The sequence below is a fragment of the Echinops telfairi genome, unplaced genomic scaffold (assembly GCF_000313985.2).
Source record: "Echinops telfairi isolate 266 unplaced genomic scaffold, ASM31398v2 ScPeMD7_7458;HRSCAF=8496, whole genome shotgun sequence".
Lineage (NCBI taxonomy): Eukaryota > Metazoa > Chordata > Mammalia > Afrosoricida > Tenrecidae > Echinops > Echinops telfairi.
In genome coordinates, this window is record NW_022111358.1 from 34,608,277 (window position 1) to 34,624,986 (window position 16,710).

Below are 16,710 nucleotides of genomic sequence, written 5' to 3' on the forward strand. Positions count from 1 at the left end.
CCCGTGAGAATAAGCAGCTCCTTCCTTGACGTAGAAGGACTTGCCAGAACTTCCCACCATGGGGCAAGCCTAATATGATGCTACAAGGTTAAGAATAGAAATGACCTGACATTAACAAAACATTTACCTCTTGGAACCAGGAACCAGAGCCGGTCATACTGTGCTTCCCAGCTGAGCTGCAGGGCAGGCACTGGCCATAGAGGCTCCTTTCCATCAGCCAGCGGGTCACCTATGAGAAGTGCTGCCTCCAAGCTCATTCTGATTCCCAAGAGGTCTACTCCCCCCCCCCAACCCCGCTTTGCTATGAAAGGAAGAGCATGATGGGTTTCCCCTCTGTCTCGTAGTTCATCTTATTTTCAAAACCGATGCCAGCTAGATAATTGCTCTTGTTAGCTGCCTTTGAGTCAGCCACCGGCTCACGGTGGCCCCACCCGCAAAGGGATCAGACCATTATGACTCACAGCATTTCCAAGGGCTGATTTTTCAGAACTAGATTGCCAGGTTGTTCTTACTAGTCTGCCTTAGTCTGGAAGCTCTGTTGAAACTTATTCCGTGTCATGGAAACTCACAAGCTTCCAGTGATGGGTAGGGGGCGGCTGTGCACCAACTGCACTGAACAATAATCAGACCTTGATTTTCCCTATATAAGGGGAGGATTCTACCACTGAGTGCCCCATAGAGATAGTCAGCCACTGTAATAAGTACTAGTCAAAAACAAAGCCAAATCACCATTGCCATCTAGTTGATTTCAACACGGGGTGACGCTATGTTTTACAGAGCAGAACTGCTCCGTAGGGTTTTGTTGGCCGGAGCTTTTATAAATACAAGTACCCAGGCTTTTCTTGCCAAGTGCTTCTGGGTAGGTGTGAACAAACAATCCTTAGGTTGGTAATCAAGGGCAAACTTTAGCAGTCAGAGACCTACCTGTAATGGCAGTGTAGCGTTTATTATCATAAGTAAACAAAACAATAAAAATGAAATCCAAGGCCATAATTAACACAAAGAAACAACAACCTATAATGAGGTCACCCAAATAGAAAGTCAGGGGAAGGCCTGGGGACACAGTGGGTTCAGCAACTGACTGCTAACTGAGAGGTTAAAGGTTCAAACTCATCTCCTGCTCTGCAGGAGGCAATATCCGGCTATCTTCTTCCCTAAGGCTGGCCAGTCTCAGAAACCTGACGCTGTTGTCGTCAAGTGTCACTGAGTCGATCCCAGCTCATAGGGACCGTGTCCCACAGAAGGAAACACCGCCTGGCTCTGCACCACCCACACATTGTTTTTATGTTTGCGCCCACCGTTCCAGCCACCGGTGGGACACCAGCTCACCGAGGGCCTGACTCTTTTGCGATGCTCCCTCTACGTTATGCAACATGACGTCCTTCTCCAGGGCCCGGTCTCTCCTGACAACACGTCCCAAGGCCAGGAGACGGAGTCTCCCATCCTGGCTTCTAAGGAGCACGCTGGCTGCGCTTCTTCAAAGACATCTGTTGATTCCGTTGGCAGGCATGCTACTGTCTCTATCCTTCACCCGCCCCAGCATTCATATACATGGAGTTTTCTGCAGTCTTCCTCATTCAATGGCCAAGTTCACATGCATAGGAGGCGATGAAAAAGACCATTGGTTCAGGGGCACCTTCGTCCTCTAAGTAACCTTCTTGTTTTTAAAATACTTCCAAGAGGTCTTGGTCAGTGGGTTTGCCCAGTGCAGCAGTTCTACTCTGTCCTCAACCTGTGGGTCGCAACCGCTTTGGGGGTCAAACAACCCTTTCACAAAGGTCACCTAAGACCGTCGGAAAACACATAAATATTTCACAATATACAATTACATATTGTTTTGTGAGTAATCACTATGCTTTAATTATGTTTAATGATGTTCAATTGGTAACAATGACAACGCATCCTGCCTATCAGATATTGACATGACGATTCATCACAGTAGCAAAATGACAGTGATGCAGTAGCGACGACAATAATGTTATGGTTGGGGGGGTCCCCACCACATGAGGAACTGGATGAAAGGGTCGCGGCGTGAGGAAGGTGGAGAACCACTGCTCTGGAGTCTCTCTGAGTTGGCATCGGCTCGATGGCAGTGGGCTTGGTTTGGGGGTAAAAGAAGTCCGTCGTGAGCCTAAGTCCAGCCAACAGCATGTCTCTTGGTTTTGTTCCTTTTATGTCACCTTCAAATGAGCCCTTCGGTTTAGGAGGAGCCCCCACATGCAGTGCTGTTGGTGAGGGAACAGATGTCTGTTACCCTAACCTCCCGGTATTCAAGGCAAAAGCAGAAAATGCTGATGGGCTGCCAGTGGAGGAACCAGGACGAGCAAGTGCACGCAAGACAAGGCAGCTTTTGCGGGATGAACAGAATTCTTGTGGGCTGAGTGTTTTTTTGAAAATTCTCTCCAAGAATGCACATGGCTTAAATATTTCTGTACCCAAAGGGGAGGAGGAATTGATTGGCGTGCCGCATTAAATAAGTAAATAAAACTCCCCCTCTGGTTCCTTTTTTCATTTTTTTCTCAGAGCAATGGAAAGGGAGGCACTGACTCATTCTTATCTTGACACGGCTGAGCAATCGTTTCTGTGGCCCCCCAGCCCGAGTCCTCTCGAAGTTACAGCTTGGCCGAGAAGGAAGATGGAGACAAGCCAAGGCTAGGCTTCAAGTCCGAGAAAGCAGCAGCAGCCTAGCCCTTGCCCCTTGTCCCTAGATCCAATCCAAAGTCAGAGCCGACACGTGGCATCTTGACGCATGGCCACGCAAGAGGTCTGAGTAGAAAGCGGTCCCTGCCCGGGGCTCCCAGGCTGTCAATCTTCACAGAAGCACGTGGTCGTCTGTCGAGTGACAGGTGGGTTTCAGCCACTGTCCTTTCAGTTAACAAGAGAACACTGAACTTCTGCATCACTGGGGTCCCTTCACACAAACCCAGCCCAGGGGCTGCTTTTCTATTGATTATGAAGGTCGATGATTTGTTGTTGTTGTTGATGATGATGATGATGTTTTTACTTTGGGGGGCTCCGAAATCGACAGAATCAGAGGATTGTGAACTCCATGGGAGACGTTTCTTCTGTCCCTGAACTTTAAAAATAGCCCCCTTTCAATTACACTTGTCGGAATTTAGATGACTATAAATAAGTTTCTTTTTATGGTGACAAAAACAGGCTGAGGGCAGTCTTGGCACTGAGGCGGTAAGTAACGTCTTTTTTCTTTCCAGAGAGGATCAGGGCTCCCTCTTTGACTCCTGGGGTGTTGCCTCCTCTGCCACCACCCCCCACCACCACCACTCCCCAACCCCCCACCCCGCCAGCCCATCCCTCTGCCTCCAACGCACGCAGCCAGCAGCCTTCCGTGCAGCAGCTGCCCACGGTGGGGGCAAAGCGCAGAGAGCTTGTGTCTGCCCATGGGGGAATGACGTGGCGTTCCGTGACTCACTGTAACTTAATCCTGGTAAACATGACAAACCCTGGTTCTGCCACTTTCTAGCACCGTGACCTTGGGCAAGCTGACTAATTCATTGATTCTCACTTCCCTTGTCTGTAAGCGAGCTGTCCCTTGGTCGCAGATGGTTTGCAGACAGTGGTGAGACACTGTTGGTAAGAGGTTTAACCCACTGCCGCCTTACAGCTGATTCTTGACTCACTGTGCCCTTACTGCCCCATTCTGTTCCCCAGGCGCTAGTCTTTCTGGAGGCAGAAGGCTTTAGCGTCCTTGTGTGGAGTGGTGACTCTGAACCCCGTCTTTCAGGGAGCTGCTAAATGCTCAGCTGATGTCCGCCAGATCACCTTTGGTGATCAACAGAGGGGCTTCAGAGGCTCATGGAAGCATCCCATGATCTGCTCATTCCATGTTTCCATAACATTTTTGATGTCCCTGGCACTCAGTGTTCAACAAATGGCGCTGATTGTCAGCTTTGTCACAATTAGATTTTTTTTTTTCCGAAGAAACATCTTTATTTTTTTTAATTTTTTTTTTACAATTAGATTTTTTAAGATGACATATGCTATTGTTATTGAGACGACTTGTATACACAGGAAAGCACACACCAATTCGACAGTTTCCACCTACGCCATTTTAGTAACATGGATTCCACGATTCAAGTTATGTGAACCTTTTCCAAGTTGCTCCTCCACCATTAACATAAACTCACTGCTCCCCACGTCTCTAATCTTTTGAGCTGTCGAGATCAGTTTGATCCCAAATAGTTTTTAAAACGGCATTAATACTCAAGTCAGACTTTTTTCACGAGTTAAGCTAAACGACTGTGAGGCTCCAGGGGGTTATTTTTGGTTTATGGTCCAAGATGATCTCGGAGCAATCATATTCAAGCTTCAGGACTCCAGGAAGTCTGGAGTCTATGGAAATCTGAGATCCTGGTCTACATTTCCCCGCTTTCCATCAAGATTCTCCCGGAGGATCTTGGATCAAAGTACTCAATAACGGAAGCCAAGCACCAGCCAGTTCTAGCCTCACGGCAAAGGAGGCGGCTGTTGGGGAGGCAAGAAGCCACACGTTCCCTATCCTCCTCCATTCCTGACCCTCCTGCTTCCTCTGCTCTTCCAGGAGAATGGAGACAAATTACGGTGTCCTGGGTGGCCACTCGCAAGATTTTCAGACCCCAGGAGCTAGGCTCAGAAGCAGGAGGTAGGATAGGGGCACTAAACATGTTATCAGACCAACTAGCTGCGATGTCCTGTGAAACCACGATGATAATCTTCATTAGGTTTTTAACTGTGATTGTCAATCTCATTTTCTGGTTTAATTTTCTTTCCAGTCCCATTTTCTGGCTTTCTCGTCTTTCTGCAACCAGCCTTGGCCAAAGTATGGCAGTCCGATCGCGTTCACCAGGGGAGACCCACCCTTTCTGTGTAGACCCGAGGTCTGTCTTTCCTTCTCTGGCCCTTCAGGAGGGGCCTGTTTCCTAAGTCCACCTGGTCCCCAGTCAGCCAAGTGAGGGACTCCTGCCCCGGGTCATTCGGGTGCACACTGAGTCTTCAGCTCCAGAGGTTGCACAAGACACCACAGTCTCCGTGGCTTAGGAGAACAGAAAGGTCCTGTCACACAGTCTGGGAGGCCAAAGGCACAAGTTCAGGGTGTAGCAGGCCATGCGCTCGCCAAAGAGTCTCTCGGCTTCCGGTAGCCTGGGGCACCCTTTAGTTTGAAGTTGCAACATGACTCTGTCATGAAGGTGTCTCCTTCCTTTTGTCTGTCTGTCTGTGTCTGCCAGTCTGTCTTTTTACCTTTTTTCATACTATGTCACTCCAGTCAGATCAGGACACACTCTCCTCCAACTTGGCCTTGTGTTAACTGATACCTTCTTCAAGGCTCATTTCCAAACAAGGTCATGTTCACAGTTATCACAGGGGTTTGGGCTTTAGCATATCTCTCTGAGGGGGTGCAACTTAACCCATACCTTACTGTAAGCCACCTTTTCTTCGGCATTACAGTTTTCTGACCGATGCTCATAGTTTCTTTTGTTCTTTTAATTACTAACTTCTACCTTCTTTTTTTATTAAAACATTTTAAAAATCATTTTATCGGGGGTTTATACAGCTCCTATCACAATCCATACATATATACACCCATTGAGTTGAGCACATTTATACATATGTTGCCATCATCATTCTCAAAACATTTTCTTTCTATTTGAGTCCTTGGTATCAGCTCATTTTTCCCCTCCCTCCCCCATCCTCCCTCCCCTCACGAATCCTTGATAATTTATAAATTATTATTTTTTCATGTCTTAACCTGACTGATGTCTCCCTTCACCCACTTTTCTGTTGTCCGTCCCCCTGGGAAGGGGTTATAGGTAGGTCATTGTGATCGGTTCCCCCTGTCTCCCCGCACCTTCCCCTTCCCCTTCTGGTATCACTACTCTCCTTATTGGGGTCCTGAGGGGTTATCTGTCCTGGATTCCCTGTGTTTCCAGCTCTTATCTGTACCCGTGTACTCGCTCTGGTCTAGCCAGATTGGTAAGGTAGAACTGGGGTCATGATAGTGGAGGGGAGGAGGCATTAAAGAACTAAAGGGAAGTTGTATGTTTCATCGGTTCTATACTGCACCCTGACTGCTTTGTCTCTTCCTGTGACCCTTCTGTAAGGGGGTGTCCAATTATCTACAGATGGGCTTTGGGTCTCCACTCTGCACTCCCTCATTCACACTGATATAATTTTTTGTTCTGGGTCTTTGATGCCTGATACCTGATCCCATTGACACTTCATGATCACACAGACTGGTGTGCTTCTTCCATGTGGACTTTGTTGCTTCTCAGCTAGATGGCCGCTTGTTTATCTTCAAGCCTTTAAGCCCCCGGAGAACGGCTGAGTGCTTTAACCACCATCTCCCCAGCCCTCCTTCCCAGCGCACAGTCCCAGCAATAAAGCCATCATAACTACAGCCCATGGTCCCACTTTACATCTGAATCAAGACTAGCCTCTGCCAAGTTTATCGCGACTCTGAATCCACAATCATTTTGAAAAGTGAGTTATCTTCAATTGGCTCCATGTTGTTGTTCTCATAAGATGCATAACTCAAAGAGTTTTGAATTTTAATGATCACTGGGCCGCTAACTGCAAGGTCAGCAGTTCGAAACTACCAGCTGCTCCTCGGGAGAGAGACGGGAGGGCCTTCTACTCCCGTAAGGAGTTACCGTCTCAGAAACCCATAGGGGAAGTTCTACCCTGCCCTATAGGATGGCTATGAGTTGGCATTGACTCGATGGCAGTGGCTGGTCTGGAGGGTTGTTGGTGATATTGTTAGAGTTCATTAGTTTCAAGAGGTTGAGGAATCGAAGGCAGAAACCCAGTGTGACATGAGAGGGCCTCAGATTAGTTTCGTTTCCTCTTCTAGCTGTGAAGAGGAGTCCAACACACACCACAATGCTGAACAGGGATGAGCACCTTCTCCCTGACTCCTATGGGAATGGACTTGGAATTATCTTCATCCTCCCAGTTACTCACACGAAAGTCCTCTCTCTCACGCCCTCACCCCAGCGCCCGATTCTCACTACCCGATTTCAGGCCAGAAGTCTCTGAGCAGCACAGTTGGTTAAGTGTTCAACTACTAATGGATAGGATGGTACTTCTCACCCACCCAGAGGCACTTGGAAGAAAAGCCTGGCGATCCACTCCCCAAGACCAATGGCCTGGAGAGCCCAGTTCTCCTCTGCACCCTTGAGGCTACAAAGAGCTGGGGTCACCTCCCCAGCAACTGGCAGAGGGCTTCGCTTTCCTTGTTTCTCCGTCTCCTTTCCTTCCTCTCCCCCCATCTTTCTGGGCTTTCGGCCACCTACCAGGTCCTTGGACAAATTTCTATCACTGTGTCTATTTGTTTGATCTGCACTTCAAAGAATCAGGATGAGTCCGTGACAGGCAATGAAACGAAACCAATTTGACCACATTTGTGATAGATTATGGACCATCATTCTGAAATGCCCAGTGTTGAGTTGGACCTCAAGTTACAGAAACACATTTGACCGTAAAAAAAAAAAAGCCAAAAAAAAGCTAAGGCTCTGTAACAAGAACACCCTTGGGAAAAAAAATAGAGCCAAATTCTGAGATGGCATATAATTATATACTAGTTACCAGCTTCTGAAATAGCATGGGATATGCCAAATAGATGTTTATTTCCTCTTGTTTTCTCTAAAGGGTCCCACCCAACCACTGAGCCAAGTAGCATCAAAATAGCTCAGGGTGGGTTGAACTAGCCTCTCCGGCTGCTAGCCCACAGACCTGGAGAGGCACTGCTAATTTCCTGCATTCCAACCTGATTCCAGGGGACTGGGGACCGAGCAGGAGTCATTTATGTCTGAGGTTTGTAAGGTGCAGTTTGAGCCAGGTCTTCAAAGACGAGGCAAACCCAGAAAGGACAATGTGGCAAACGGACAGGACTGGGGAACCCTCTGCTCACCAGGCCCTCCGGGCTGTGCACACTCTGAGAGGGTCATCCAGTCACCTCTGTCGGACCGGGTAGAATGGCTGTGGTGGGTTTCTGAGACCGAATCTCTTTAAGGAGCAGGAAGCCTCGTCGTTCTTCCGTGGCATGGCTGGTGGTTTCAAATGGTTAGGGCTCCTTGGGGAAACCTCAGGACACCCCCCACCACCCCAGGTCACTAGATGGCTTTTCAGGGTGCCTGCTCAGAGACGATGTCAAACAAGTCTTGCGAAGCACAAGCCGAGCTGGGTGGCAGAGGCATCTTGGGGAGAGGCAGCGGGGCTCCTGACTGACCACTTCAGATGTTTTTCTGTCTTTTGTGTTTTACTGGCATTCCTTCCACTTTATGGTCTCCTCATATGTGGCTTGGCAGGTGGCAGGAGGAAATTGCTGATTCCAGTCCCAGCCCCACGGCTAAGCTGCCTTAGACAGGTGAAATTGGGTTACCTAGGTGACCCGGGAGGCTCGGCTATAGCTGAAATTGCTAAGGAGGAAGAGAGCAACCGGGTCAGGCAAGTGTGTGTTTTCCCTAGGTAGGGGAAACTTCAGCCGAGGCTGGGGACATGCCTCTTGATTGATTGAGGGTTGACCTCCTCCAGCCAGCGGAATGAGTGACACTCTACCTGCGTCCAGTCCCACCACCCTGTTAGGTGAGTCTGTCCTGGGCCAGCTCAGCAGCATTACATCACTGATCCTCAGTCGTTCCCCGCCCCCACGTTTTGTTTTTTGTGTGTCCACACACTGTTACTAGGATGACAAGTCCTTAGTCTCTTGTAGACCAAGCAACTCGCTTTTCTTCAGGCTGGCCATGGGGTTATAAAACCAGCAGGCCAACCAGGTTTAACTCCTGAATGCCTCCTCTCTAGGCGGCTGGTTTGTGACATTGAAACCCGCACATCATTTGTCCACAGAGTATTGTGCGCAGTACTTTACCAATGTAATCTCATTCCAAGTACCCCGACTGGCACAGGGGTTAAGCGCTCAGCTGCTGACCGACAAAGCTCGACCGCTGGAACCCCCAGCCGCTCTGTGGGAGAAGGATGGGCCAATGGTTCCGCTTCCTTAAAGATGGCCAGCCCAGAAGCCCCGTGGGGCAGCTCTTCTCTGCCCTGAAGACTCGCTAGGAGTCCGAATCTACTCCCTGGTGACTGGGTTCCTTCTTAGCTTTCAGTCTCAATTCATCTGCACGACCATACAATGAGGTGGGCACTCCTCAAGGCTCAGCCAGCTGAAGTGGCCTTCTTGTCATGGTCACACAGCTTGAACGTGGCGGGTTAACGTGACAACTGCCCATCCCACCCTGAGTGTGCATTCTGCGTGCTCTCCGCACACGGGGGCACGAAGGGGGAGAGCATTCCTGCTTCCTGCCGTTACCTGATAGTCGGAGTCCGCCTTATGCTGCATGTCCCGCAGGTACTGAGCTTCGCTGATGAATTTCTGCCTTTCCCCGGCTTCGTGCATCGTGATTCTCAATCCCCAACCTGTATGCACAAGACACACAAACGGGTTGTGATAGAAACCTTGGTTGCCATCTTTGGGCTTGCTTGCCCCACCCCTCATGCATCTAGGTTCTAGTGTCCGAAGGACCCAGATGTTCCTCGCAGATTGCGGGTAGCCTCGGGTGGGGGCGGATGCCCTTCCAGCCCTCCTGTTCCAAGCATCAATAATGTTGCCACACTCCTCAGGTGGCTTCAGCGATCCTATCCTGCTTAATCTCAGGGAGCTAGGTTCACAGATACCTGATGCAGCAGCACTTCTACAGGGTGCTGAGCAAGAAAACCCACGAGCCCAGCTAAATTAGCAATGACCAACGTCAGAAGCCCTGGGTTACACTTCAATTCATTTATTCAACAATGACTGCGTCCCAATTCCAACATCGGCACTGTGTTAGGTACCGGGGCGTGGCAGTCAGCCAGCCAGACACGGCCCTGGCCCTTGTGGTGCTTACAACCAAGGGTGGAAGACCCTGGATCCGTGACCCCTCACTGTGACCATTGGGATGGAGCAGGAGCACAGTGGTCTTCGCTGGGGTGTTGTTCTGGGAGGGCCTAACCTGGTCTGGAAGGGCCAGGCGAAGCTCCTTGGGAGACCACACTGGGTTTGCTAACGAGTGGTGAGGCAATCCATCTTGGTGAAGAGGATGGACCAGGACAGCAGGTGGAGAGGCCACGGGGCAGCAAAGAGCTGGTGCCAAGGAGGAACCACAGGCTGGCACAGTTGGAGCAGAGAAAGCGTGGAGATCAGCGCCAGAGGGCTGCAGGATGGGCAGGAGCCATGGGAAGGCACCGAAAGGTTCCAGTTTGTGGATTAAATGCTCGCTCACTCACCTCACTCTCACACTGCCAGTGAGTTGATACTGACCCTAGCGACCCTCCCTGACAGGGTAGGGCTGCCCCTGTGGGTTTCTGAGACTGTCACTGTTGACAGGAGTAGAAGGCCTCACCTTCCTCCCAAATGATTCTTTTTTTTTTTAAATCATTTTATTCGGGCCTCATACAATTCTTATCACAATCCACACACACATCAATTGCGTAAAGCGCATTTGTACATTCATTGCCCTCATCATTCTCAAAACATTTCCTCTCCACTTAAGCCCCCGGCATTAGGTCCTCATTTTTCCCCTCCCTCCCCGCTCCCCCCTCCCTCATAAGCCCTTGATAGTTTATAAATTGGTATTTTGTCATATCTTGCCCTGTCCGATGTCTCCCTTCACCAACTTTTCGGTTGTCTGTCCCCCAGGGAGCAGGTCACATATAGTTCCTTGTAATCGGTTCCCTCTTTCCTACCCATTCTCCCTTTACCCTCCCTGTTTTGCCACTCACACCACTGGTCCTGTAGGGCTCATCCGCCCTGGATTCCCTGTATTTTCAGTTCCTATCTGTACCAGTGTACATCCTCTGGTCTAGCCAGACTTGCAAGGCCGAATTCGAGTCATGGTAGTGGGAGCGGGGAGGAAACATTTTACTAGGTTCCTCTGGCTGCTATCATGGAGAGTGGGTGAGGAGAAGTGGAAAGCCCACCAGGAATATAATAGAATAATCCAGACGATAGAAAACAGTGCCCACCCTTGAGGAGGGATAGTAGAGAAATGATGAAAGGGAGAAAGAAGAGATTTTTGGAGTTTTTGATTTGCTGAATGTATGGAAGTGCTGGTGCTACGACTGGTATTTATACAAACTAACTCATCCACTCTTCACAACTCTGCAAGGCCAGTGCATGGAAGGATTAAGTCACTTGCCTAAAGAAGAGGGAGGGGGTTTAAGCCCAGACTCTCTCATGCCAGGGTGCACACTCTTAACCATTTCAGGGAGAAGAAGAGAAAATCAAGACGTGGTGATCATATGGATGAGGAGGGAAAGGGAAGTATAACGGAAGAGGTCCGGGTTCCTGGCTTGAGCCGTTATTGATTGGGGCCTATATTCCCGTTAGGACATGCTGGAGGAGGGGCAGGTTTGTGAGACAACAGCATGAGTCAGAATCAAGGATCCGAGCTTAGTTGAGATGCCACGGTTTGGGCAGTGCTGGCCTGTTGGTGAGAGTTGAACTTGTGAAGGGGCTGCCCTGGACAGGAATGGGCATTGAAGAGAAGAGACGACCTAGGGAAAGCTCTGAGGAACACTCCAAGTTTAGGAACCAGGAGCTGAGCAGCCACACTCGAGAAGCCGGAAAGGAGGCGTCAGAGAAGCAGGAGACAAACCGCAGGTCGAGACCCTACAAAGGGAGTGTCCCCAGATGGAGGCTGTTAGTCACCTTGGTGAGAGCACTGCGTGGAGTGACCGACTGGAGACACATTGCAGTGAGTTTCGTAAATGGGAAAGGAGGAAGTGGAGACAATGCTTTCAAGAAGTTTGATTTTGATGGGTGTGGCCTAAACCTATGAACAAAATATTTAAGTTCACTTCTTCTTTTGCTTTTTTAAGGCCTTTTGATACTTAGTAGGATCCCCGGTAGGGTAGTGGTTATAAGTTCGGCTGCGATCCCTATGGCCAGCAGTTCAAAAACTCCGGCATCTCTGCGGGAGACAGGGTGGGCTTTCTACCCCTGTACACAGTTACAGTCTCGGAAAACTCACAGGGGGTCCCTACGACTCAAAACGGACTCGATGGCAGTGAGTTTGCTTTTTGATGTTTAATATTATTATTCTCTTTTAATTCGCTTTTAAAAGACTTTCTATGGTGAATTGGCTGAAGGTTTTCAGAGCAGATCAGTTGTACATTGAGCCACTCATACACATTTTGTTTCATCTCATTGACTGCAATTCCCACAACGGAACATCACTCATCCCATGTCCTCCTTGTCGTTTGTTTCCTTTCTGAACCTTTCTGAACTTTGTCCTTGGGTAAATGCTGGCCTTTTGATTTCAAGTGGTTGATGAATCTGAGGTGTGTGTACCCGCTAGTGCTATCACCCTCTTTATAGACCGATCTAGTCTTTGGGTGAAAATTAAGCCATGGGGGTGCGTTCACACACACAAACATTTTTTATTGGCACTGCTAATAAAGAAAGGAGCCCTGGTGGTGCTGCCAGGTAAGTGTTAGGCTGTGAACAGCAAGGTCAGTGGTTCAAACCCACAAGGTGAGAAAGATGGAACTATCTAAGCCCTGCGGAGGGCTGTCACAAGTGAGAATCAAGTCTTGGGTAGTGGGTTTGGGGTGGGGTAATAAAAATATTGCTAGACCATATCTATATGATTAAGAGCCCTACATCATTCTGCTTATTGCCTTGTGAAAGTCATTCATTTCGTGACTAACAGGTGACAGGTGCGGCTGTCGGCTCAGAGGAGGCACCAGAGATGCCTCTGGGCCACATTCTGGGCACCCTCTTCCCTCCTCCAGCTTATTTTAGATGCAGCTCTCGGCAGAATCAGGCTGCTCCTGACTGGAAGTGTGAACTCTCCAGGTGGCCCAATGCCTGGTTTGGAGGTTAGAAAATCTTAGGAGATTCCCCATCATTGCACTTTGAATGACTCACTAGGCTACTCTGACCAAGACGGAAAACTTGTACATGACCTTCAGGGGTGATCTTCTCTCAAATAACAGAAGGTCGGTCTGTAAGAGTTTCATCTAAATCGATGGAGCCCTGTTGGCATAACAGCTGCTGACTGAAAGGCGGACGATCCAAACCCACCTGCCACTTCCCCGTGCAAAAAGCCCTGGGAATCCGCCCCCACCAAGATGACAGCTGTGGAAAACCTCTGGGGCAGCCGGACTCTGCCACACGGGGTCACTCTGGGTCTGAGTGGACTCTCTGGCACCCCACCCCCACCCCCGATCTAAAACTACGATCCAAGACGTAGTTCCCCAGTCTGAGCCAGAACCCGAATTTTGTCTCTGAACATTTTCATAGTCCTTTGTAGGACTGGATTTGAAAAGATCATTTAAAACCTTTCATATGAATATGCACCTGCATGAAATCAAAGGACATTCCCACCTTGTGCAGAAAACGATGGTGGTTAAAACAGGCAGAACGATGAACCCTGGTGCGACTGTGGGGGAGAGAAGCCGGTCTGAGTATTAATCCGGCAGAAAACATGAGGAACATAATGGGAACATGTTCACGGTCACTACAAGGGCACTTCCCAGAGTCCAGCTGGATGATGTATTTTGGTTATGAAGCGAAAAGAAAAGCCAGCTCTTCTCTGATGACTTCAGTGCAGGAGGCTTCCAGCTCCAGAGCCAGGACATAACTTTGTCTCAAGAGGTAGGAAATAACTCTTTAAATGACTTGCTAGGCTACCTCTGACTTCACAATCATCTACCAAATAAAGGACTTAAAAATTGCCTCCCAAAGTCTCTTTCCCCCCTATGCACTATCACATTGTCTTTCATTACATAATGCTTAGAAGCATTGTGATACTCCACATACTTTCTTATTTAAATACTACACGAATACTTAGTGAGATTAAACAAATATTCCAGGAGTCAAGGAAACTGATGATCAGCGACAGCTTCAGGAGTTGGTTGTCCAGGCAACCATTCTTTGTGTTCCTGAAGTGTCACTTGAACTTCCTGCCTCCCTGAAAATGGATCAAACTGACCAGGATGAACGAGAAACGGGAATAACTGTCCGGAAATAAATTCGCACGGGGCCATGCTTAATCTGTAGATCTCAGCTTTGTGGGCCTACTCATCCAGATGGCCATTTGAAGCCCAAAAATGTTCCTCAGCAAAAACAGACAGGTGGACGATGGGGTCTGGGGGAGGATGGTAGTGAAATGTGGGCAAGGCGCGTGTTTCTAACATAAAGACAGTCTGTGTTCTCTTTGTGCTGCTCACCTTTGAACTGCTTCTCAATGTAAAATCCACTCATGGTCATGCATACTTCTGTTTTAGGTCTCTGGTGAGAATGTACTGTGCCAATTTTGTACTTCAGCCATCCACGTCAGCAGACATTAAATAGGGAGGAGAGGAAAAGTCGAGCGTCGGTGGCATGCGGGGAAGGGAGTGGGGAGGTCTGCTTTGCTGAAAGCCAGAGTAATGGGTTGTTCTTGGCCTCAACATTCTGCTTATCGATGAAATTTCCATGGACTATTCTAAGAACTTTGTGACATGTACATTCCTCTCTAGGGTAAATTTTTGATAAGCCAAGCAGGTTCCCGGACTAGGGAGAACAGAGTCTGATTGCAGAATACACTCATACCTCTTTCAGTTGTCTAAAAAAAAATGATACATCGAGGCAGTCCTGTTTTATGACCGCATCTGTCAAAATAATTTGAGGGGCTTTCTTTTTAAATAACAATCAAGAGACTTGTTTCTTTTTGTTTGATTGATTTTTACTGTTCTCATGTTGGAGAGGTCGTTAAAATGAATATTTTAGTGGCCCAACAATAAAGGAAAATGACTATTTGTTTGCTCCCATAAAGATTTACAGCCTGGGGAACCCTATAGAGGGACACTGTGAGCCTGCATCAATTGGATGGCAGTGCGTTTGTTTGTTTGTGGAGGCTGAAGGTTCCTTTGAAACAAACTCTAAATGGTTATATTGATAATATCCACCTCAATTGACTTTTCTCCTCTACAATTGGGTGCTTGGAAGGGCTTCAGCAGGCCTGATTTCATCTCTCACAATTACATTTGTAATGGCAAATATGAAAAAAAATTTTTTAACTTATTTTAATAAAAATGTCTCAAGGATAAGTAGCCAAGTCTCGTGAGTGATGTCCAAATATCTTAACGCTCCCTGCCCACCTTATAGCACCTTTTGTTGTTGTACACCCTTGTTGATTCTGACACGGAGTGACCCCATAGAACAGAGTACAACTGCCTCTAGCAATGCCCCTAGGCTGTAATTTTCAGGGGCCCAGTAGGCTACCTGCCCAGAGACCTGCTAGCCAAAAGGTTAGCTGTTAGAACCCACCAATCCCTCCATGGGGAGAAACACGAGGCTCTCTGCTCCAGGAAAGATTACAAGTCTTGTAAATCCAAAAGGGCTGGTCTGCTCTGACCTGTCAAGTCCGTATGAGTCAGAAACTACCAGAGGTGGTGGATTTGAGTCTGGACTCTTTACTGGAATTGTTTGCCAGGTCTTCTCTCCCACAGTGTGACTAGTAGGTTCAACCAGCCAAGCTACTAGGGTCTCTCTCCTATGTCTCTGAGACAATATCGTGACCCCCAGAGAAAGAAGAAATTAGGCCACGGTGATGGGAGTGGGATTATTTCCTCTTCCAGCCATTTTGGTTTAGGAAATCATGGGAGCAGAGGAGGGGGGCTTGTAAGATTTCTGGTGTTGATTCTGTGCACCTTATTGTCAAACTATGAAAGCCCTCCAGAGGCAGACTTGGAAAACATTCCGGGGGTGGGGGCTGGGGGGGTGGCGCTGGGCTCAACAACCAACGCGATGCCATCTTATTAATAACAACGGCGTCCCCGGATGGCACAACTAGTTAAGCTGTGGCTGCGACACCTTGGAAGAAAGGTCTGGTCATCTACTTTCTGCAAGGCTGCAGTGGAGTCTCTTCCGACTCAGAGTGCAGTATAACTGCCCACACAGGGTTTCCTGGGCTGGCTGTCCATCTCTAGGGAGGCCGACTGCCACATCTTTTCCTTCAGAGTAGCTGGTGAACTCGAGCTCGCGACCTTGCAGTCATCGGCTATGGAAAATCTTAGGAAGCAGTTCTACTCTGTGACACACGGGGTCACCACGAGTCAGAGTCAACTCCATGGTGACTGGTGATACTAGTTGTTCGGAGAGGTTGTGTGTGTGTGTGTGTGTGTGTGTGTGTGTGTGTTGAATAACAATACTGACAATGCCAACAGCTTGGCACTCAGAACCCCCAGGGTGCCGGGTTCAGTGCATACCTCCCCAGGGCTGGCCTGTGTGGGGTGCGGCCAATGGTCACACGTTCTTCAAAATCTGCCCCTGTGGGGCAGGAAGAAAAAGTAGTGCTGTGGCCAGCCTGGGAGAGGGCGCGGCTTGGGCCGGCAGGCTGCGGGGCCCCACTGTCCTCCCGCAGCGTCCAGGAGGACCTGAGGGTTGCCCGCCGGCTCCCCGCGCTTCCTGGGACCGCGGGTGGCGAGGCTGGGCGAGGCTAGGCCGGCACCCAGCGGAGCCCGTAGTTACCTTGAGGATCAGTCCTTTCTTCCCTGCCAGAGTCTAATGGGGCCCAAAGACCGGGCCAGCGGGCAGGTCTGGGGCCCAGCGCCGCGCATTAATCGCCGGGAGGCAGTCGCCGTCCTTCGGGTCCTCCTCTCTTCGTCCCTCCCCTACCAGCCCGTGCCTCCTCCTCCTCCTGCTCCAAGGAGGCAGCTTTCAGCCACCGGGCCGCGCTTTCTATGGGCGGAGGC

At 49.2% G+C, this 16,710-nt stretch overlaps 1 protein-coding gene across 1 annotated transcript in view; it reads right to left on the reverse strand.

Annotated features, from left to right (window-relative positions):
- The window catches only part of MARCHF10 (membrane associated ring-CH-type finger 10), a 99,005-nt gene extending 82,437 nt beyond the window's left edge, over positions 1-16,568 (reverse strand). The window contains exons 1-2 of the mRNA XM_004707530.2: positions 16,487-16,568; positions 9,302-9,408 (exon numbers count right to left, since the gene is read on the reverse strand). Of these exons, the coding sequence (XP_004707587.1) occupies positions 9,302-9,388 (87 nt within the window). The 5' untranslated portion in view covers positions 9,389-9,408; positions 16,487-16,568. The remainder of the gene's footprint in view (positions 1-9,301; positions 9,409-16,486) is intronic.
- Between the last annotated feature and the right edge of the window lie 142 nt (positions 16,569-16,710).